Raw genomic sequence first — 18,701 nt, forward strand, 5'->3', positions numbered from 1 at the left:
AAAATATAGGATATGAAAACACACTAAAAAATAAAAATCCGAAATAGCACTTATATATATATATATATATATATATACGAAAATTTATACAAATAATAATAATAATAATAATCACAATGTATACTATCATGTCATAACATCTAGATCAATAGTCACAAGTTTCAAAATACACTAAGAATTAGAAGACAAAAAGTCTATTTTTCTTTTAACAATAACATGTAACCAAAAAATACAAAATAACCACAGCAGAGGGATGCGGGTGCACATTACGCGGAATGCGACTGATATCAGCAGGGAATCGAGAAAACCCTGCCACGCTCCCACGCAAAATGGCAAAGCAAAATGGCGAAGCAAGCACACAAGGCACAAGAGGAGGAGCAGCTACGCAACGCCGAGGCACGGGCGAGCCAGAGAGGCGTCGAATCGCGATGGTCCTCACCCTTCGCGTCACGCGTAACACGAAAACCCCCCCCACCCGTCACGACGCGCCCAACCAGAGGCAAGGGCCTGGAATGGCCACCGCGATGCTGGAGTGAGTGGGCGTTTACTGGAGTTCCCCCGCTTTCTAGAGCATTCCGGCCCCTCCGCAGGGCATGCGAGAGAGTTCCAGAACAATTGGCATTCCGTCATCCGACGGTTGTTCCACTTCATCAAGTCCAGGTCCTATGTGTCAGGCCACACCGCATTTCCCCATGCGTTTGCCCGCAGTCGGTCGACGTGTAGAAACTCATTCCCTGTGCAGATTGAGTTGGAGATTCTATCATAAGTCGCTGAGCTTTGGCCGCACCCTCGCATGATCTTTCTTCACCGAGTTTGAGCTTTGGTTTTGTGGGTAGTGTTGTTAGTCAGCTGGTCGGTGTGGTGTGATTTTGCGGTGGCGTCGTTGGGTCCAATCCCAGGGAGAGCTTTTTGGATTCTGTTGGGTACAAATTGGGGCTCTGGGAATTTTGTTGCGCAGCTTAGTTGAGAGGTTGGGTGTGGCGCGTGGGAGCCTCGGAGGCGTGGTGGGTTCGAAGGGGAGGGTGGAGTAGGGCAGACATTCGGTGTTTCGAAGGAGGTTGGGATTTGCAGATTGTAATTGTGCGACTTCGGAAGCGGGATTGAGTGTTGGGTTTTTTCTTTCGAGTGAATTAGTGGTTGGAGGCGGGTGATGAGCATGGCGGTTGCGAAGCTGCCCCTGCAGCAGGGTATAACCTCGTTCGCGTTGCAGAGGGTGTCGTCCTGTACTTTGTCTTCGCTTGCGAGATCACCAGCTCTTGTCTCGGTTGCTGCTCCTAAGTTGCAGCGACAACAGCGATGGAGGCCCGTGACTGCGATGCTGCGGAAGCGCGTGGTACCCCTGGCATCCGTGAGGGGCATAGCGTCCGGGAATTCTGTTGTGGGTTCTCTTGGTCTGATCAATGCTAGTCCGTGGCAGAGCTTCGTGGGTTTGCGAGCAGAGCGGTTTAACAGAAAGAAAGAATTTGTGAAGACGGAGCGTAGCAAGCGCAATTATCGCACTGTTCCATCGGCTGAGGCTCGAGATGGAAGGGTATTCTTTTTTTTTTCCTATTTGATAAACGGGATAAGTGGTAGAATTTTCTCTTCGAAATGATTTACGGTTTCAAGGGTTCATGATTTTGCATTTCTTTTTTTTTTTTTTTTTTTTTTTTTTTTCCCTTTCCCCTTTGAGAATGCTTGCTGTCTACTTAATTGTGGTCCATGATGAAAGGGAGAGCGTAATAGAGGAGAAAGTTCTGAATGCCCAGTAATATCCCAAATTTTGGGTTCTGATGTATATGTCCTCAATTTGGGCTACACAGATTAATCAGGGCGAATTCACTGAGATGGCTTGGCAAGCAATTGTCGCCTCTCCTGATGTCGCAAAAGAAAGCAAGCAACAAATTGTGGAGACAGAGCACTTGATGAAGGCCTTGCTGGAGCAGCGAAATGGCCTGGCGAGGCGAATTTTTGCTAAAGCAGGCGTGGATAACACCTCTTTGTTGCAAGCAACTGAGCGTTTTATTCAGAGACAACCAAAGGTCCTGGGTGACACAAGTGGGTCTATGCTTGGACGAGATTTGGAGGGATTGATAGAGAAGGCACGTGGTCATAAGAAGGATTTTGGAGATTCTTTTGTCTCTGTTGAACACTTGGTCCTGGCATACACTCAGGACAAACGATTTGGTCAGCAACTGTTCAAAGAGTTCCAGTTAACTGCGAAGACTTTGAGTGCCGCAATTCAGTCAATTCGAGGATCACAAAAGGTTACTGATCAAGGTAAAATTGGTTTCGCCATTCCTTTTCAGCAATGTCTCTGCTTTTCTTTTGCTTTGCAATACGGAATTCCGTTAATTTTCCATTCGTGTTCAGATGACTCGACCACAAGTATTAAACACCACTGTAGAATTAACCCTGCTTCGAACATTCATTTTAACTTTCTTTAAAGTATCATGTGTAATCCTGACAGATCGTGTGTTTTGCTTCACTTACAGATCCAGAAGGTAGATACGAAGCTCTAGAGAAATATGGAAAGGACTTGACTGAAATGGCAAGACAGGGCAAACTTGACCCTGTCATCGGACGAGACGATGAAATTCGCCGCGCTATTCAAATTTTGTCTCGTAGAACAAAGAACAACCCAGTCCTGATCGGAGAACCCGGCGTTGGAAAGACTGCCATTTCTGAAGGGTGAGTACTGGAATCGCCTTACATCATCTGAATGCTTCATTAGTTCAGGTTTTTCTCAGTTCGTCATGCCGTATAGAAATGACTGCAATTTCAATTCTAGCAATCCAGGGGCACTCATGGCCGTTGCAGTTGAACAAAAACATTTAGTAGCTGTAGGTCAGTTCTTCGGTTCCGCCGTGCACATCGAGCCTAATTATTTATTGAAAGGAAGAGTCCGGTCTCCAGCAAGGACTACAGCTCTGTCACTGACGATATTTACATCCTCGTGTGCAGTCTGGCTCAGCGGATTGTACAAGGAGACGTGCCATCAGCTTTGCTCAACCGCAAGCTGATTTCGCTGGATATGGGATCGTTGATAGCAGGCGCAAAGTATCGTGGAGAGTTCGAGGACAGGCTCAAGGCAGTCTTGAAGGAGGTCACCGACTCCGATGGCCAGATCATCCTGTTCATTGATGAGATACACACTGTTGTCGGTGCTGGTGCTACCAGCGGTGCAATGGACGCCGGAAATCTGTTAAAGCCAATGCTGGGCCGCGGAGAGCTGCGCTGCATCGGAGCAACCACATTGGACGAGTACCGAAAGTATATCGAGAAGGATCCTGCCCTGGAACGTCGCTTCCAGCAAGTCTACGTGGACCAGCCCTCAGTGGAAGACACGATATCCATTCTGAGGGGCCTTCGCGAACGTTACGAACTGCACCACGGAGTGCGGATCTCGGACAGCGCTTTGGTGGAGTCCGCCATGTTAGCTGATCGCTACATTGCCGATCGGTTCCTCCCGGACAAAGGTACGCGACGCTTCCCCGCAGCGCTGCCGACTTTACGTTCGCGCAGTTGGGTGTTGGGTGTTGAGTGTTGGATGTTGGTTAGATCCTTCTAGGTTTGTTTTAGTCGCCGTGATTGACGTCACGTGGTGGTGCTGATTGGACGAGTTGGAATGTGCAGCCATCGACCTCGTGGATGAAGCTGCGGCGAAGTTGAAGATGGAGATCACGTCGAAACCCACAGCACTTGATGAAATAGACAGGTCTGTGCTGAAGCTGGAAATGGAGAGGCTGTCACTGAAGAACGACACAGACAAAGCGTCGCGGGACCGGCTCGATCGACTGGTCACGGAGCTGGACCTTCTGAAGAAGAAGCAGAAGGAGTTGACAGATCAGTGGGAACACGAGAAGTCAGTGATGACTCGCATTCAGTCCATCAAAGAGGAGGTGGGTGTGTAGTTGAAGTTGATGCTTGTGAGGTTTGGAATCCACAACTGTATCATGCATTGTCCCATGTTCCTCCTGCACCATTTTCGAGATGAACGTTCAGAGAGGGCGAAGGTTCGGAAGGAGGACGAGGGCCACGCCGTTGGTTGACATTGCGGGCTCGCAGGGATGCTGATCATGTGGTGCACCATGTGCAGGTGGACAGAGTGAACCTGGAAATCCAACAAGCGGAGCGAGATTACGACCTAAACCGAGCTGCGGAGTTGAAGTACGGAAGTCTAATGACGTTGCAACGCCAGTTGGACGCTGCGGAGAAGGCTCTGGACGAGTATCAAAACAGTGGAAATTCTATGCTTCGGGAGGAAGTGACAGGAAACGACATCGCAGAGGTGGTGAGCAAGTGGACTGGAATTCCCATCTCGAAACTGCAGCAGTCAGAGCGGGAGAAGCTCTTGCACCTTGACGACGAACTGCACAAGCGCGTAGTCGGCCAGGACCCAGCTGTGAAGTCCGTGGCGGAGGCCATCCAGCGTTCCAGGGCGGGGCTTTCTGACCCCAACAAACCGATTGCCAGCTTCATGTTTATGGGGCCAACAGGTGTGGGGAAGACTGAGCTGGCCAAAGCTCTGGCGTCGTATCTCTTCAACACCGAGGAGGCCATCGTGCGGATCGACATGAGCGAGTACATGGAGAAGCATGCGGTTTCGCGGCTGGTGGGAGCACCGCCTGGATACGTTGGTTATGAAGAGGGAGGGCAGCTGACGGAGGCGGTTCGGAGAAGGCCATATGCAGTGATTCTGTTCGACGAGATAGAGAAAGCTCACTCTGACGTGTTCAATATCTTCCTTCAGATCCTGGACGATGGACGCGTGACGGATTCCCAGGGCAGGACCGTCAGTTTCACTAACACAGTTATCATAATGACATCCAACGTGGGGTCTCATTACGTTCTCAACAGCGCGGACAGCATGGCCGGCAACAGCAAGGAGGTCATATATGAGGCAATGAGAGCTCGAGTGATGGAGGCCGCGAGAAACACGTTCCGACCAGAGTTCATGAACCGTATCGACGAGTACATCGTGTTCCAGCAGCTCGACCGCGACCAGATAAGCAGGATTGTGAGAATTCAGGTATGGCTCCGCCCACCTTCAGATGCAAGGATTGTGTCGACATTTGTGGAAGGGACATTCGGTGGGATTCAGCTTCGCACTGACGTTGAACGGGGACTCACTGAAGTTGATGGCGTGTGTGTTTGCAGTTGGACCGTGTACAGAAGAGATTGTCAGACAGGAAGATCACGCTGAAGGTGACGGAGAGCGCCATCCAACTGCTGGCAAGTTTGGGGTATGATCCCAACTACGGAGCACGGCCAGTGAAGAGGGTGATCCAACAGAGTGTGGAGAACGAGCTGGCGCGTTCAATATTGAGAGGAGACTTCAAAGAGGAGGACACAATCCTGATCGACTCCGATCTGACATCGGTTGCTGGAAGCAGCCTTCCGCAACAGAAACTGTCTTTCCGAAGGTTGCAGTCGGTGGATTCGAACCAGGCAGCAGATGCGGATCCCTTTGCGTACGCACAGGGGCAAGAGAATTGATGGGGCTTGCACCTTTCAGCGTTGGACATCCAGAGGATTGGGACTTCGTGACAATGAGCGGCTGTGGCGTTGCGGAGTGTAGCCCAGATATTTACCATGTAGAATATGGTGCTTTGAAGTTTTGGTAACAGGAGCGAGAAGCGCTATCTCATTTATCTAAATGTATGGAGGGTAGGTTGGATAGTTCGGAAAATTGCAGATGGATATTTTTCGAAGAACAATCATATGACCCGCACTGGCTTTTTCAGAGTTCCTTTTTAATAGGTACCTGAAGTAGGTTATCTTTTATCCAAGAGAAGGAGGTTCGGCTGGGCTGGGGCTTCTCCTTTCTTGATTGTAATGTAGCAGGTGACGTAGATATGTTACTATAGACGTTAGGAGACGTCAGGGTTGGTCTTGGCCGCGGTGTATTCGTAGCAGGCAAGGAACTGGAACTCGTGGTTTGTGGTATGCAATCTGAGTTCCAGAATTCAGATTTGATGAATTCAATCAACCATAAACTGTTGACTGCGTTGGATTGTCTTTTCAATGTGTTGTATCCATTATATGGCGTACTTGGGTGATTAAAAAATGTGCTTAACAAGAAAATGAAGAGAAAAGGCGGAGCCTATCTCCAGAGCTAAGTGTGTTTATGTACACGAAAAGAAATGCAATGAGAGTATTCCTCTTTAAATAGCTATTCAGCTAGCATTGCCATTGGGCGTGATACCGCTATTTCCGTGCTCTCGTATTCGACAACAAAACATCCCAACACTGTAATTCTTTTTATGTACTTCACCAACTTTCACGTTGAATCAAACAACGATGATTTGAAGAATATTGAAACTTACGCCATGGATTTGAGTGTACTGTTTGAGTAGGTCTCTAAATAGAAACTTATCCATCACACTTATGTGACCGATGCACATAATTTGTTGTGTCAGAATCCATTGTTGTGATGAGGAGGTATTTGTGCAATGTTCGAAATATTTTCGGTTGCTGTGGTATTTGTCTTTTATGTGACATCACAATAGAAGCCAAAGTGATCCTTCTGTAAATTGTGCAATATATACTTACATGTTGAAGTATTACCCAATTCCGCATTATTTAACTAGCATCAACAAAAAAATTGTAATCACATTAAGTATTTTCACCCTAGTTATGTTTTGACAAGACACAAACTGTATACTTTTGCATGTTATACTTGAAAATAAATATTGATATTTTATACAATAAATTGAGTAAAAATATTTTCCGTATATAATTAATTATTATTATCTTTGAAGAATATGAATATACATGTGTGGGTAAGTGTACAATATCTCAAACAATTTACACAAAGCAGAAAACATATAAAAAATTCTTTTTTGTATCACAATATCAAATGGGTACAAACTTTGTAGCATAAGTCCATCAAACAATTAGTAAAGAACTTTGTGTGAGTTTATAACTCTATTATTTAAATTTATGATTTAACTTTATATGGTTGAACATATCTTGGTAATAAAATCAAATAATTATATATAAATGATTAACATGAATGTTAATAACTGATTTTTATTATTATTTTTTGTTTCATCTTAAACACATTGATGTTCGTATTAAGAATTAGACATATATAAATGTATGTCTATGTATATGTATATATATATATATACATATATATATACTCATGTAATCATTTCTTTTAGTTTTGACATTAAAGAAACCTCAAAAATATTTACAGTGCCTAGAATAAACAACTAATATAATGATTTTATTGAACACAATATTGAGTCTAAATATTCTCCAAATAATATTAGATACTATTTTTTTTTATATTAAAAATTTTATTTTAAGTCCATAATCAAGGCAATAAATAACTAAAATATCTTAATCTTAAAGAGTCTAATTTATTCTATGAATTAATGCATAAAATTATAAAAAAAATATTCGTGATTTCTTACAATTAGAAGTGATAATGGTTAAGCATAATTTTAACCATAGATAATTTTAAAAATAAAATAAGAAATCATTCCAAAGTAATAATAGATCATGCAATGGAAATTTGTCTATAATATAGCTTAAAATTTTGCATAAGAAGAAATCTAAATTTTTATAGGATTTTTACAAAAAATTATTAAATAAAAATTATTAAACAAAAAATTATTAAATAACAACTATTGCCTCTTTTAAAATAATTGTCAATATATATGTAAAATTATTTATGCTATAAGTTTAAAACACACATATTATAGCTTACAAAATTAAATATAAAGCTTGTATCATCAAATTTAAAACATAATGCTTAAAAATTATATTAATATATAAAAGTACATAGCCACTAAAAAAAATTTAATCTATAATTTAGTTTTGTATATGAAAAAAAAATTGGACTTTAAATTTTGGTCCAATATCCTTAAGCTTTTAAAATTGCTCCAATATTCTTAGACATGGTTTTATAAAGGTCCTTTCACTTCTTTGAAATATTTGCATAAAATACTTCAATCATTTGTATTATTATTTTTAGATATTTGTGAAAATAATTCAAGTGGTATTTTTAAAGCACCTTATGAGCTAAAATGAACCACTTTAGTTGGATAGCTTCCTAAATCCTAAATAAGAATTTATTATAGTTAATTTGTTTTAATTACTTATATTTGTAAATTAGACTCCATCAAAATTGTCATTTTAGATTCATTTACTTTAATTCAATCAATGAAAAATTAATTCAATTCATATATACTAGAATCATTTATTTTGGAATTCTTCATTTTGGTTTAAGTTTCATCCATCTATAGCCCATTCTTATTGGAATCTCATCTACTACTTAATTTCATCAACTGAAATATAAAGGTTGATATTATCAGTCCAAATATTCTAACAAATTTATCAGGTGAGTCTTATGTAATGATTGGTGGAGTGGTTTCTAAGAAACGTACATCTTTTGAAACCACAACTTGTTTTTTAACAAGTTTGTAATACTTACATCTTTTAACGTGGTTGCCAAAACTAAGATAGATATAGAATTGGCCTTTGGGCACTAATTTACTTATTTCTAGAATTTATTGATCAATATATACCAACATTCTAAAGATATAGTGCTTTAATATATTTGATTCTTTTCTTACAAAAAGTTATTTAGGAGTTTTGTAAAGAGAGTTTAAAAGTGCATAAGTTGACAATATAATAGATGGTACAAATAGCTTTAGTCCAAAGATGGTTGGAAAGATTATTATTTGCTAAAAAAATAATAGATAATATCTAACACAATACAATTCTTTTGTTCTACAATTTTATTGTGATGTAGAGTTTCTGGCTTCAAAAGTTGTCTCTAAATTCCATGCTTTGTACCATAAGAATTAAATTCTTGTGAATTATATTCTTTGCCGTTATAAATCTTCATAGTAAATATCTTTTTGTTGGTGAGATTTTTTATTTTTTTGTGAAAAGCTCAAAACTTAAAAAATATGTTGATTCTTTATTGCAAAGAAATACATCCTTGTTTTATTATAAAATCATCAATAAATATTAAAAACATGGTATTCTTCTCAAAGATTTGAATCAAAATAGACTTGCTACATTGGAATGAATTAGTTGTGGTATCTTAGATGTCTTTGAAGTTCTTACCTTGGATATCTTCTTTCAATTTAATTTTTTCGAGAGATAGTGGGAGCAATTAAGATCTCTAATGGATATTTTTGACAACTTTTTACAACTCTTAAGCTTATCATTTAGTACAATCCTTGAGAGTAAAAATATCTAAACTGATGGTCCCAAAGAATGGCACTAGAATTAAGGTTTGAATTTTAAGTTAGTTAACATCCAAATATTAATTTATTATATTTTCTTCTAATATATAGGGACTATTGAATATACTTCTTAGTATAATTACAAGTATTGTTTCTATTCTATTTTTAATAATGCATTTTTTTCTACCAAAGATTAAAGTAATTTCTTGTCTTGCCAAGAATCCAATCAAAATGAGATTCTATAGAATACTTTGAGAGTGCAAAACATAAAAGATCTATATTTCTTTGCTTGGCAAATAAATTGCAAAATTACCAATCATAGCTACATAGTATCTTTAGCCTCCTATCAAAATAATCCTAGTTATTTTATTAAATACAAACAAGAATCTAACCAATAAATTGATTAAAACATTATTTTTTGCTCTAGGATTTAAGTTCCAAGATAATAATTGAGAAGAAGCATCTATATTATTTATCGTTGTTATAAATGCATCTAAAACTTATAAAGCATATTCATTGACTTCATGTACTTCTTTTCTTATGAACCAATCTTAATTAAGAAGACCATTCTTCGACTAGTTAGCTTCTACATTATAGACTTGTACTCGTAGGCCTTTCTTATGTTAATCTTTCATTTAGAGCTTGTTTATAAGGTCTTTTTTTTAGTGATAAGTGACCTGATTTGATTTTTAAGTGAGTTTGATCTTCCAAAATTATTGGATCCTAGTATCATATAATGTGCATTCTTGCTTAAGAATGCACTTAACACCTAATTTTGGAAGGTAAATAAAAAAATGCAACAACAAGATCTTACCAAGTCTAATAGAATTTTGAATAAACTCTAATTAATCTTTAGCAAACTTTATTAAATTTTTACCTATTCAAAAAACATATAAAAGAAATTACTAAAAAAATATTTAAAAAATCATAAATTAATCTCAAAGAAAAATAATAAAAAAATCATAAAGAAGTATTAAAATAAAAACCTTTAAAAATTAATAAAAATATATTTTTAAAATAATAAAAATAAAATATTAAATAAATCATAAATAAAACTTAAATAAATCTTAATAAAACTTTGATATAGTCTTAAATAAATCTTAATTAAATTTCAATTAAATCTCAATTAAATATTAATTATAATCCTAATTAAACCTTAATGAAATCTTAACAAATTCTAACATATCCTAATCAAATTCTAAACCAATTTTAATCATATTCTAACCAAATCCTAAACCAATCCTAACTAAATTCTAACCAAATTCTAATTAAATCCTAAATCAATCCTAATGAAATTTTAATCAATTCTAAATCAATCCTAATCAAATCCTAATCAAATCTTAAATCAAATTCTAATTAAATCTTAAATAAAAGCCTAATCAAATCCTAAATCTTAAACTAAATCTTAAATAAATCCTAAACAATTGTAAAAAAATTCCAAGCAAATCTTAAAAAAATTTTAAACAATTTCAAAAAAACCCTAAGCAAATATTAATCAATTTCTCTAGCCGTTTTAAAATCTCAATCAATATTAATCAAATTTGTGATTTCATCTAAAATTTCACTTACACTTCAATCCATAAGAAATTAATATATTTACAAAATTTGAGAAAAATTGAATCCAACAATTGAATGAAAAATCTCCTAAACCTCTAAGCTTTTGTAACCCTCTTTGTTCAATATGAATGTTTAACTTTTAGCAACAATTTCTCCTTTTTAAATTATTTAATTGCTTCAAAAATTGGATTGTGTATAGATTTTTAAGTCCAAATAGTCTTCACAAATGTTTTCTTCAATTAAACTAGCAGATTTTTCAAGATTGCAAAAATCCTCATTGATCCTAAATTTCAAGTATTTGAGATCTTAACTTGATAAAACTCTCATATCCTTTAATCTAACCTTTTGATTGACATCAAATTTTTCAAACATATTCACAATAAGGAAAATGATAATTTTACAAATTTTCACTTGTAAATGTACTACAATACTTACAAAATCCTCAAATATTTAAACTTCATTGTATTTCTTAAAATCCAAAATATCTAAGTATATCTTTTACTTTGAAAAGCTCTCAAAAATTTGATATGCCTTCAAATTATATGAAATCAACTCCCAAAAATCTTTTCATGAATTTTCTTTGAATCTTTGTTCTCCAAAAAACCAAAGAAACCGGAATTACTATCAAAGTACTATTTTATATCTTATAATCTAATTTTGGGTATATTTCACAATCAATTTTTTTTAGATATCAATTCTTAATATTTTAAGGTAATTTTTACTAAATTCTATTCTTAACTCTCTTTTAAAGATGCCTATATCAATTAATTATCTTATCTACTTTAATTTGGCTCATTTATGCTCCTAAAAAGTAAATAGAAGTCTCTTCTATAAAAATGCAATATTAAGACTAAATATTTTTAATACCTTCCTATCATTTATCCTTATTTTGCTACTACATATTTTTACCAAGTTCATCTTTAGTAAAATCCATATTATTTTATCTTTCACTATATAGTTGTGTTACTACATGATTCTAGTCTAGATTGTTACTCCAACATCCAAGAGCAATTGGATAAGTTATTATAGTAGCAACCATCTTGGTTTAAGCTTTAGTAGACTATTAAGGATGTATAATTTATCTTTTGATGGATTAAGCTAAAGTTTCTTTGATAGGATTTTTTATTCCTCCTTTGCTTTATGGAACTTTGATTATATAAAGAATGTATGCCTTGCCTATATATGATAGTAAGAACTTTTAGTTTTTTTTAGATCTATTATTTTTTTATTTAATTATTTATTTAAAGATTTAGCCTCTACTTCTAAACATAAAGCTATTTTTTTAATTTAAAATAACTTACTTGATCATATCATAATCAGCAAGAAGATTTTTTCAAATATGATATATAATCACCTTTTTGAATAAAATTATGTCTATTTCTTTCATTTGATTTGTCCCTATTTTAATACTAGTTCGATAGGTATCTATATTATCAATATTTTGAATAATAAAGAACATGTCTATTAGTAGTGACATTTGTCGATATATACTATTGAATTTGTAGCAAAACTTTAGCAAAGTCTAATACTCATAAGATTCAAAGTATTGTTTCAATAGCTTCAATATTATATCACCTTTTATGCTACTATAAATAATACTCACGACGACATGTTTTCTATATTTTTTTTAATTTTGTTCATAGAATCATTTCATGCACTAGTATAGAAATTATAAAGACCATCTTTCATGAGAATTTTTTTCATTCAAAAAGCCCGTAATCCATAGTTTTCTATTCTTGTTAAGTAGTAGGTCTTAAAGATTAAAATTTTATTAATAATGTTTGATCCTAACATATTTTTTGATACATTCATTGTAGAGATTTGCAACTATATCAATGCTCTAAGAGATCCAATTTTTATGTATTTAGACTCTTTGTCTAACAAAGCTAAAATAGATTTATACATTGTCAATCAACGCTTCTATTAAACTTTGCTTTCATATCATATAAAATGATATAAGTGATGGAAAGAAATAGAATGGATACAGATTTTCATGTAGTATGATGCATTGATATAAGAATCACCTATTGAAAGATGAATAAGAGCATTTTTCATTTTCAAACAAAAATAATAGTGTGGCTTACTCTCACAACCTCAGTAATACAATGAACGGCTTTTAACTTATAGAAGATCAATCATTCAAAAACAAAAAAAATACAGAGATCACAATGAAGATAAAGATTTTAATATATATATATATATATATATATATATATATGGCAACTTAAAAGAGAGCCTATATCAAAAAAAAAAAGCTCAAGGAATGAAGGAAGGAAGAAGAAAAACAAAAAACAAAAAACAAAAAACTTGGCAATTCAAAAAAGAGACAACAAGCACGAAGAATAAAATCCACAATTTTCTCTTGGAGAAGATCAGCCCTTCCAAAGAATAGACATCAAAGTGGCAAGTCATGGAATGAATTGGTATTAGCACCTTTATTTAGAAATGGAATTTAATCAATCTATTGCATCCATAGGAGAGTACTTTTAATATTAGTCTATAACATCCACACCAAATTTGGTGGCACTAACACATATAGTATCTTTTGTACTTGAATTCTTGTAAAGTTTTGTAAACCTCTTGCTTCAAGCCATTATTAAGGCCGTTGCAAGCTGAAACTAAACATGCCTTCCATCTATTCAATTAATTTTTGTTGTATTATGATATAAATCTAAAATTTAAATATCAAAAATAGAGATTGATACTATCAAATTAAAACCTTGTGTTGATTGAAATTTTAAAATTTTAATTATCTAAAAATAATTTACATAAATTACTTTAAAGAATTGAATCCCCACAACTAGCTTTAATTTTTCCATTGATCAAAGTTTTTTATACTAATTCACTTAAAAATATAATTATTGGTAAAAAAAAAAAAAAATGTATTTTTAGATCTAAAATTATAAGTATTCCATTTCAATGATTCACATACTTACAAGTGTCTTATCTAATTTAGATACGAAGATTAAATTAATCATTTAAGAAATTAATAAGCATGCAATTTGAACCATTTTTATACATATTTAGTTATAAGACTTAGAGCATTGTTATATTAAAAATTAAAAATTTGAGATTCTAATTTATATTCTTATATAATAAAATAATATATATATATATATATATATATATATATATAAATATAATAATATTGAATTATTCTTTTTTATTTTGTGACTAAAATTAATTCTAAAAAATCATAAAATTCTAAATTATAATCAAATCAATATCATATTACACTATCTATTTATTTAATCATTATTGAGGCCTTAATAACTTTCTTCAAACTATATATTTTTCTTTCTATCAAGTATAATATGAACCTAAAATAATATAACTAAGTATTGGGATCTCTTCCAAGATTGTATTATCAAATATATTATAACTTGCCATCTATTTGATAAAGAACATGTCTCTCTTAAGGATCTTTATCACAATTTTAACATCATCAAAGTTAAGACAATCTAAGTGCTTTATCTTATAACTTTCTAAATGACAAGTCTTGAAATAAATTTACTAATTGTTGATTCTTGTTATAGACATACATATTTACTTCAATAATTATCTAGATAATATTAATAGTTAGAAGTAGATAGAAGTAAATAAAAGTATATTAATTTGATAATATCTCATAGAAAAGCTTTTTAGAAGCTTTATAGATGCAGATTTGATTTTAGATGTATTTGTAGTTGATTAATAATTTAAATACTTGACCAATAAGATAGTCATATATTGCAAGTGTTGGTAGCTTGTAATACAAGTTAATAATGTGGCGCACATATAGAAATCTTGCCTTGCAAGTTAAAACATGGGTCTTATAAATTATACATGTATTGAAGGTCCTAAAAAACATTGTCATATAGTAATACAACTATATGGTGAAAAATTAAAAAAAACATGGATCTTATTATAGAAGAGCCTAGTAGAAAGGTATAATAGAAAAATAAAGATATATGATAGAAAGATAGTAAAATATTTAGTCTTAATGTTTTTTTTGTAGAAGAGACTTTGATTTATTTCATAAGAGCATAATTACCTCAAATCAAAGTAAATGAGATAAATAAATAATATATAAATATTTAAGAAATAATTAATAATATATTTAAGTAAAAATTATCTCAAATTATTAAAAATTGATAACTAAAAAGGATTGCTTTTGAACTTCGTTCAAAATCAGACCTTGAGGCACAAAACCATGCACCTATGGTGACTTCAAGATTCTTATGTTAATCAAAAAGTGGGATTAGGAGGCAGACTTATAAAAAGACTTTTAAAAGTTGGTTTCATATCATTTGGATTAATACTGAGATTTTGAAGAATTTTCAAAGCTAATGATGTATGTGGTGGATTTAGATTTTGAGAAATAAAAATAAGTTTACAAATTTGAGGATTTTGTGAGTTTTGTAGCATATTTACAAATAAAAATTTGACAATTTGTTATTGTATTTGTTTCAATTGATAAGTTTGATTCTTTTCAAATTTATTGTGCTTGATAATTGCTTGTCGATTGAAGTATGGATGAAATTTTAGTCAAGATCATAGTTGATTAAAATTTATTTAATATTTTCTTGAAATTTAATTAAGATTATTTTAGAATTTAAGATTTTATTCGAATTTGGTCTATAATTAGGGTTTAAAGTTTTATTAGAATTTATTCTAAGGCTTGATTAGAATTTAGGATTTCATTAGGATTTTATTAGGATTTGATCTAATATTTAATCAAGATTTATTAAGATTTTAATTAAGATTTAATTAATATTTGATTAGTATTTTTTAGGATTTTTTTAATTTTCTATTTTTATTATTTTAAATATTTTTTATTATTTTTTTGAAATATTTTTTTTATTATTTTTTAAAGATTATTATTATTTCTTAAATATTTTATTTTTGTATTTTTTTAGGATTTTTTCTCTTTAGATTAATTTATAACTTCTTTGTGTTTTTTTATAACTTCTTTTAAATTTTTATTTTATTGAGTAAAGTTTTGTTAATATTATTAAGGAATATTTAAAATTTATTTAAGACTGTATTAGATTTGATATGATTGTTGTTGCATTTCTACTTATCTTCCATATTTAGGTGCCCTGTATATTCTCAAGCAAGAATACAGGTAATATGATAGTCACCATATAGCCCTTAGTTAGATAGTATATATGGAGGCAAAAGTGAAGTATTCTTTATTCTTGTCAACACCTTTTTATTCTTTAGTCTTGTTTCAAGTCTTCTAATATTTTTGTCTTTTGCAAGAGCCATTTCAATTTCAATACTTTTTTAATTTTGACTGAGTATCTTTTTGAATGACATAAGAAAGTATTGAACTTTTATTTATTTAAAATTTATGTCTTTGATAATTTTTTAAATTTATAAAGTTTTATAAGTTGATTCTCAAACTTTTTTCTTTTTTAGTTATACCATCTTGTTATCTATAATTATTCTTTGGTTTTGATGGATGATGTTAAAAAAAAAAAAAAAAAAAAAAAAAAAAAAAATCTAATGCATTTCTTAGATTTTTTTTATGGCTCTCTTATACATTTACTAATATGATATTTGTACCTATGTATAAAATACTTAAATTCTATTGATACCACATTAAATCCAAAACTTCTTCCACTTCAAAGTCTTTGTTGTTATCTTATTCAACAAGAAATGGTAATTGTTTTCTTTTTAATAAGTAGATTATCATGTAAGGCTTAATAAAAGACACGTGGAATACATAATTTTCTCATCATATGGTAATATGTGCCAAATCACATTGGATGGATGTAATCTACTTTAATTTAGTAGATTTCTTTTAGTTGTTTTATTTCAGTCATTTTATTTTAGTGATTTATCTTAATTGACCTTATTAGTATGAACTAGTGTTTGAAGATTTTAGTACAAAAGCTTCTTTGACTTGATATTCTTATCAAGTCAAGTCTTTTGAGTCTCTTTAAGACAAAATGTTTTTGTAGTAAGATTTTATTATGGTATGGTGATTTAATTAATAAATAAATTTTAGAGTTTTTTTATATACTTCTATCTTTAGAATATTTTTATATTAAAAATAACTTAATTAAATTATATTTAGATACTCTATTTTTTATTTAATAAAAATATTTTTTTCTTTAATTTTTGTGGATCATAGTATAATGATTATTGTTGGATTATCATTATGCAGTGCTTGTTTAGATTACTACAATTTAGTTTCATTACTACAATATAGTGCACAAAAATTAATGTAATGTAGTCTTAACATGCAATACTAGTTTGGTGGTGGAAGGATGGTTGTGGTACTAGAGGTTGGTGTAGCATTGGTTGTTATTGCCTTCTCTCAACTCTCTTCATCTCACTACATTTATACAACAAATTGTTGTTGAATGAGTAAAGGCATGGATAAAGAAAAAATTATTGGGAAAACTTATTGCTATATACTTGAATGTTTTATAACTATTTTATAAGATTAAAGAAAATTTTACTTGTACCTTGTTATCTTTTATCTACACTTTTCTGTAGTAAGGTTGAATTATTCTTCAAAAAATATTTAATCAAAAAATAAGCAATAGTCAAAAATTGTGGACCAACTATTTAAAAAATTATCTTTTTGCCAATTTGAACTATTCTTTCTACTTTGTAACCATGTTTTCTTTTGCTCTTATAATAGCTACAATAGAATTGTCACTTTCCAAGCTAGACTATATATTTTAGGTGCTTCAATGTTGCTAATATTGAAAATTACAATATTGATATAAAGCTTTTGGTATTAAAATTTTGGATTGTTTTAATCTTAGTAGGTGGAAGAAGGAAGGAACCTTGTGGATTTTATTGAATTGAGATCCAAGAAGAGATTGTTTGCAAATAATAGATTGTGAAAGATTAAGGACATACTAAAAGTAGTGGCTTGTAGTGGCATGTTGCATTAATCTTACTTTCATTCATCACATATTTTTATCTTAAAAGTGTGTTTGTTATGCATTCATATTTGGTTTTATTATTAAATCTTTCACTTTTTAAAAAAATAAAAGTATCAAATTTTGGATGGTAACTATGATTGAAAAAATATGGAATTTTTTGAGTAGATGAATATATTATATTATTATATAAAAACTTTATTTGTGGCAAGAATTTAATCTAATTGTCTTGATGGTAGTCAATAGTGTATTGCAAATACTATTTTAATAGTTGATTCTTATATAAATGTCTTTTATAATAAAGATTTTTTTTTTTGAATTCAAATTCTTTAAATTTATTATGTTATTTTTAACATCAAGTACAAGAAGTTTAATCAATATTCTTAAACAAATTTCATTGAAAAAAGTTGTATCAACTACAATTATTGAATTAATAGTCCAAATGTCTAATTACTTTGGTTTCAAAAGAATAATTTTTTATATCATATATTACATCTCCTTCTTTTGATATAAGATAAGAATGTCTAGACAAGGCATTTAATAAGACTTATTATTTTCTATAAAATATATATTATTAAATACAAAATTTAACAAAGACATGCTCTAACAAGTTAATATGAAATACTTAAGATTTTGTAATGAGAACAAATTATCATGGAATCAAAAGCATCTTCTAAGTAGTGATACTATTTTTAGAATGAATCTATATATATATATATATATATATATATATATATAATTTTTATAAATAAAATCTATTAAAAGTATTATTTAATAAAATTTAATTAGATAGAGCCTATTATCTATATCTATTTGTAATTGAATTATACTTAATACAAAGTCTACTGGATTTTTTTAATAAAAAAATGACTTTGAAAATATTCAAAGCCACAAAAGAAGAATTGAAGTAAAAACAATTTTTGATCCTTGGAACTTTTGAACTAATTTTAAATCTTTATACCATTCTAATTTTTGTTTAGAAATTAATCAAGTAAGTAGAGTGGCAACTTAAAACAACTTGTTAATAATTATCTAATAAAAATTTGTAAATTCTAAAAAAACAAATGGATAT

At 31.7% G+C, this 18,701-nt stretch overlaps 1 protein-coding gene across 1 annotated transcript; it reads left to right on the forward strand.

Annotated features, from left to right (window-relative positions):
• The first annotated feature begins 558 nt into the window (after nucleotides 1-558).
• LOC112276563 (chaperone protein ClpB3, chloroplastic) lies at nucleotides 559-6,007 on the forward strand. The gene is made up of 7 exons (XM_024507973.3): nucleotides 559-1,531; nucleotides 1,803-2,259; nucleotides 2,475-2,670; nucleotides 2,944-3,458; nucleotides 3,616-3,881; nucleotides 4,079-5,011; nucleotides 5,140-6,007. The coding sequence occupies exons 1-7, from the start codon at nucleotides 1,151-1,153 to the stop codon at nucleotides 5,476-5,478; spliced, it is 3,087 nt and encodes a 1,028-aa protein (XP_024363741.1). The 5' UTR covers nucleotides 559-1,150; the 3' UTR covers nucleotides 5,479-6,007.
• The last annotated feature ends 12,694 nt before the right edge of the window (nucleotides 6,008-18,701 follow it).

Source organism: Physcomitrium patens, chromosome 24, assembly GCF_059467195.1.
Source record: "Physcomitrium patens ecotype Gransden chromosome 24, ASM5946719v1, whole genome shotgun sequence".
Classification (NCBI taxonomy): Eukaryota; Viridiplantae; Streptophyta; class Bryopsida; order Funariales; family Funariaceae; genus Physcomitrium; species Physcomitrium patens.

Coding starts and splice junctions, on each gene's coding strand:
- LOC112276563 (XM_024507973.3), top strand. CDS start 1,151: ATGAGCATGGCGGTTGCGAAGCTGCCCCTGCAGCAGGGTATAACCTCG. Junction 1,532..1,802: donor CTGAGGCTCGAGATGGAAGG/GTATTCTTTTTT, acceptor TGGGCTACACAG/ATTAATCAGGGCGAATTCAC. Junction 3,459..3,615: donor TCGGTTCCTCCCGGACAAAG/GTACGCGACGCT, acceptor TGGAATGTGCAG/CCATCGACCTCGTGGATGAA.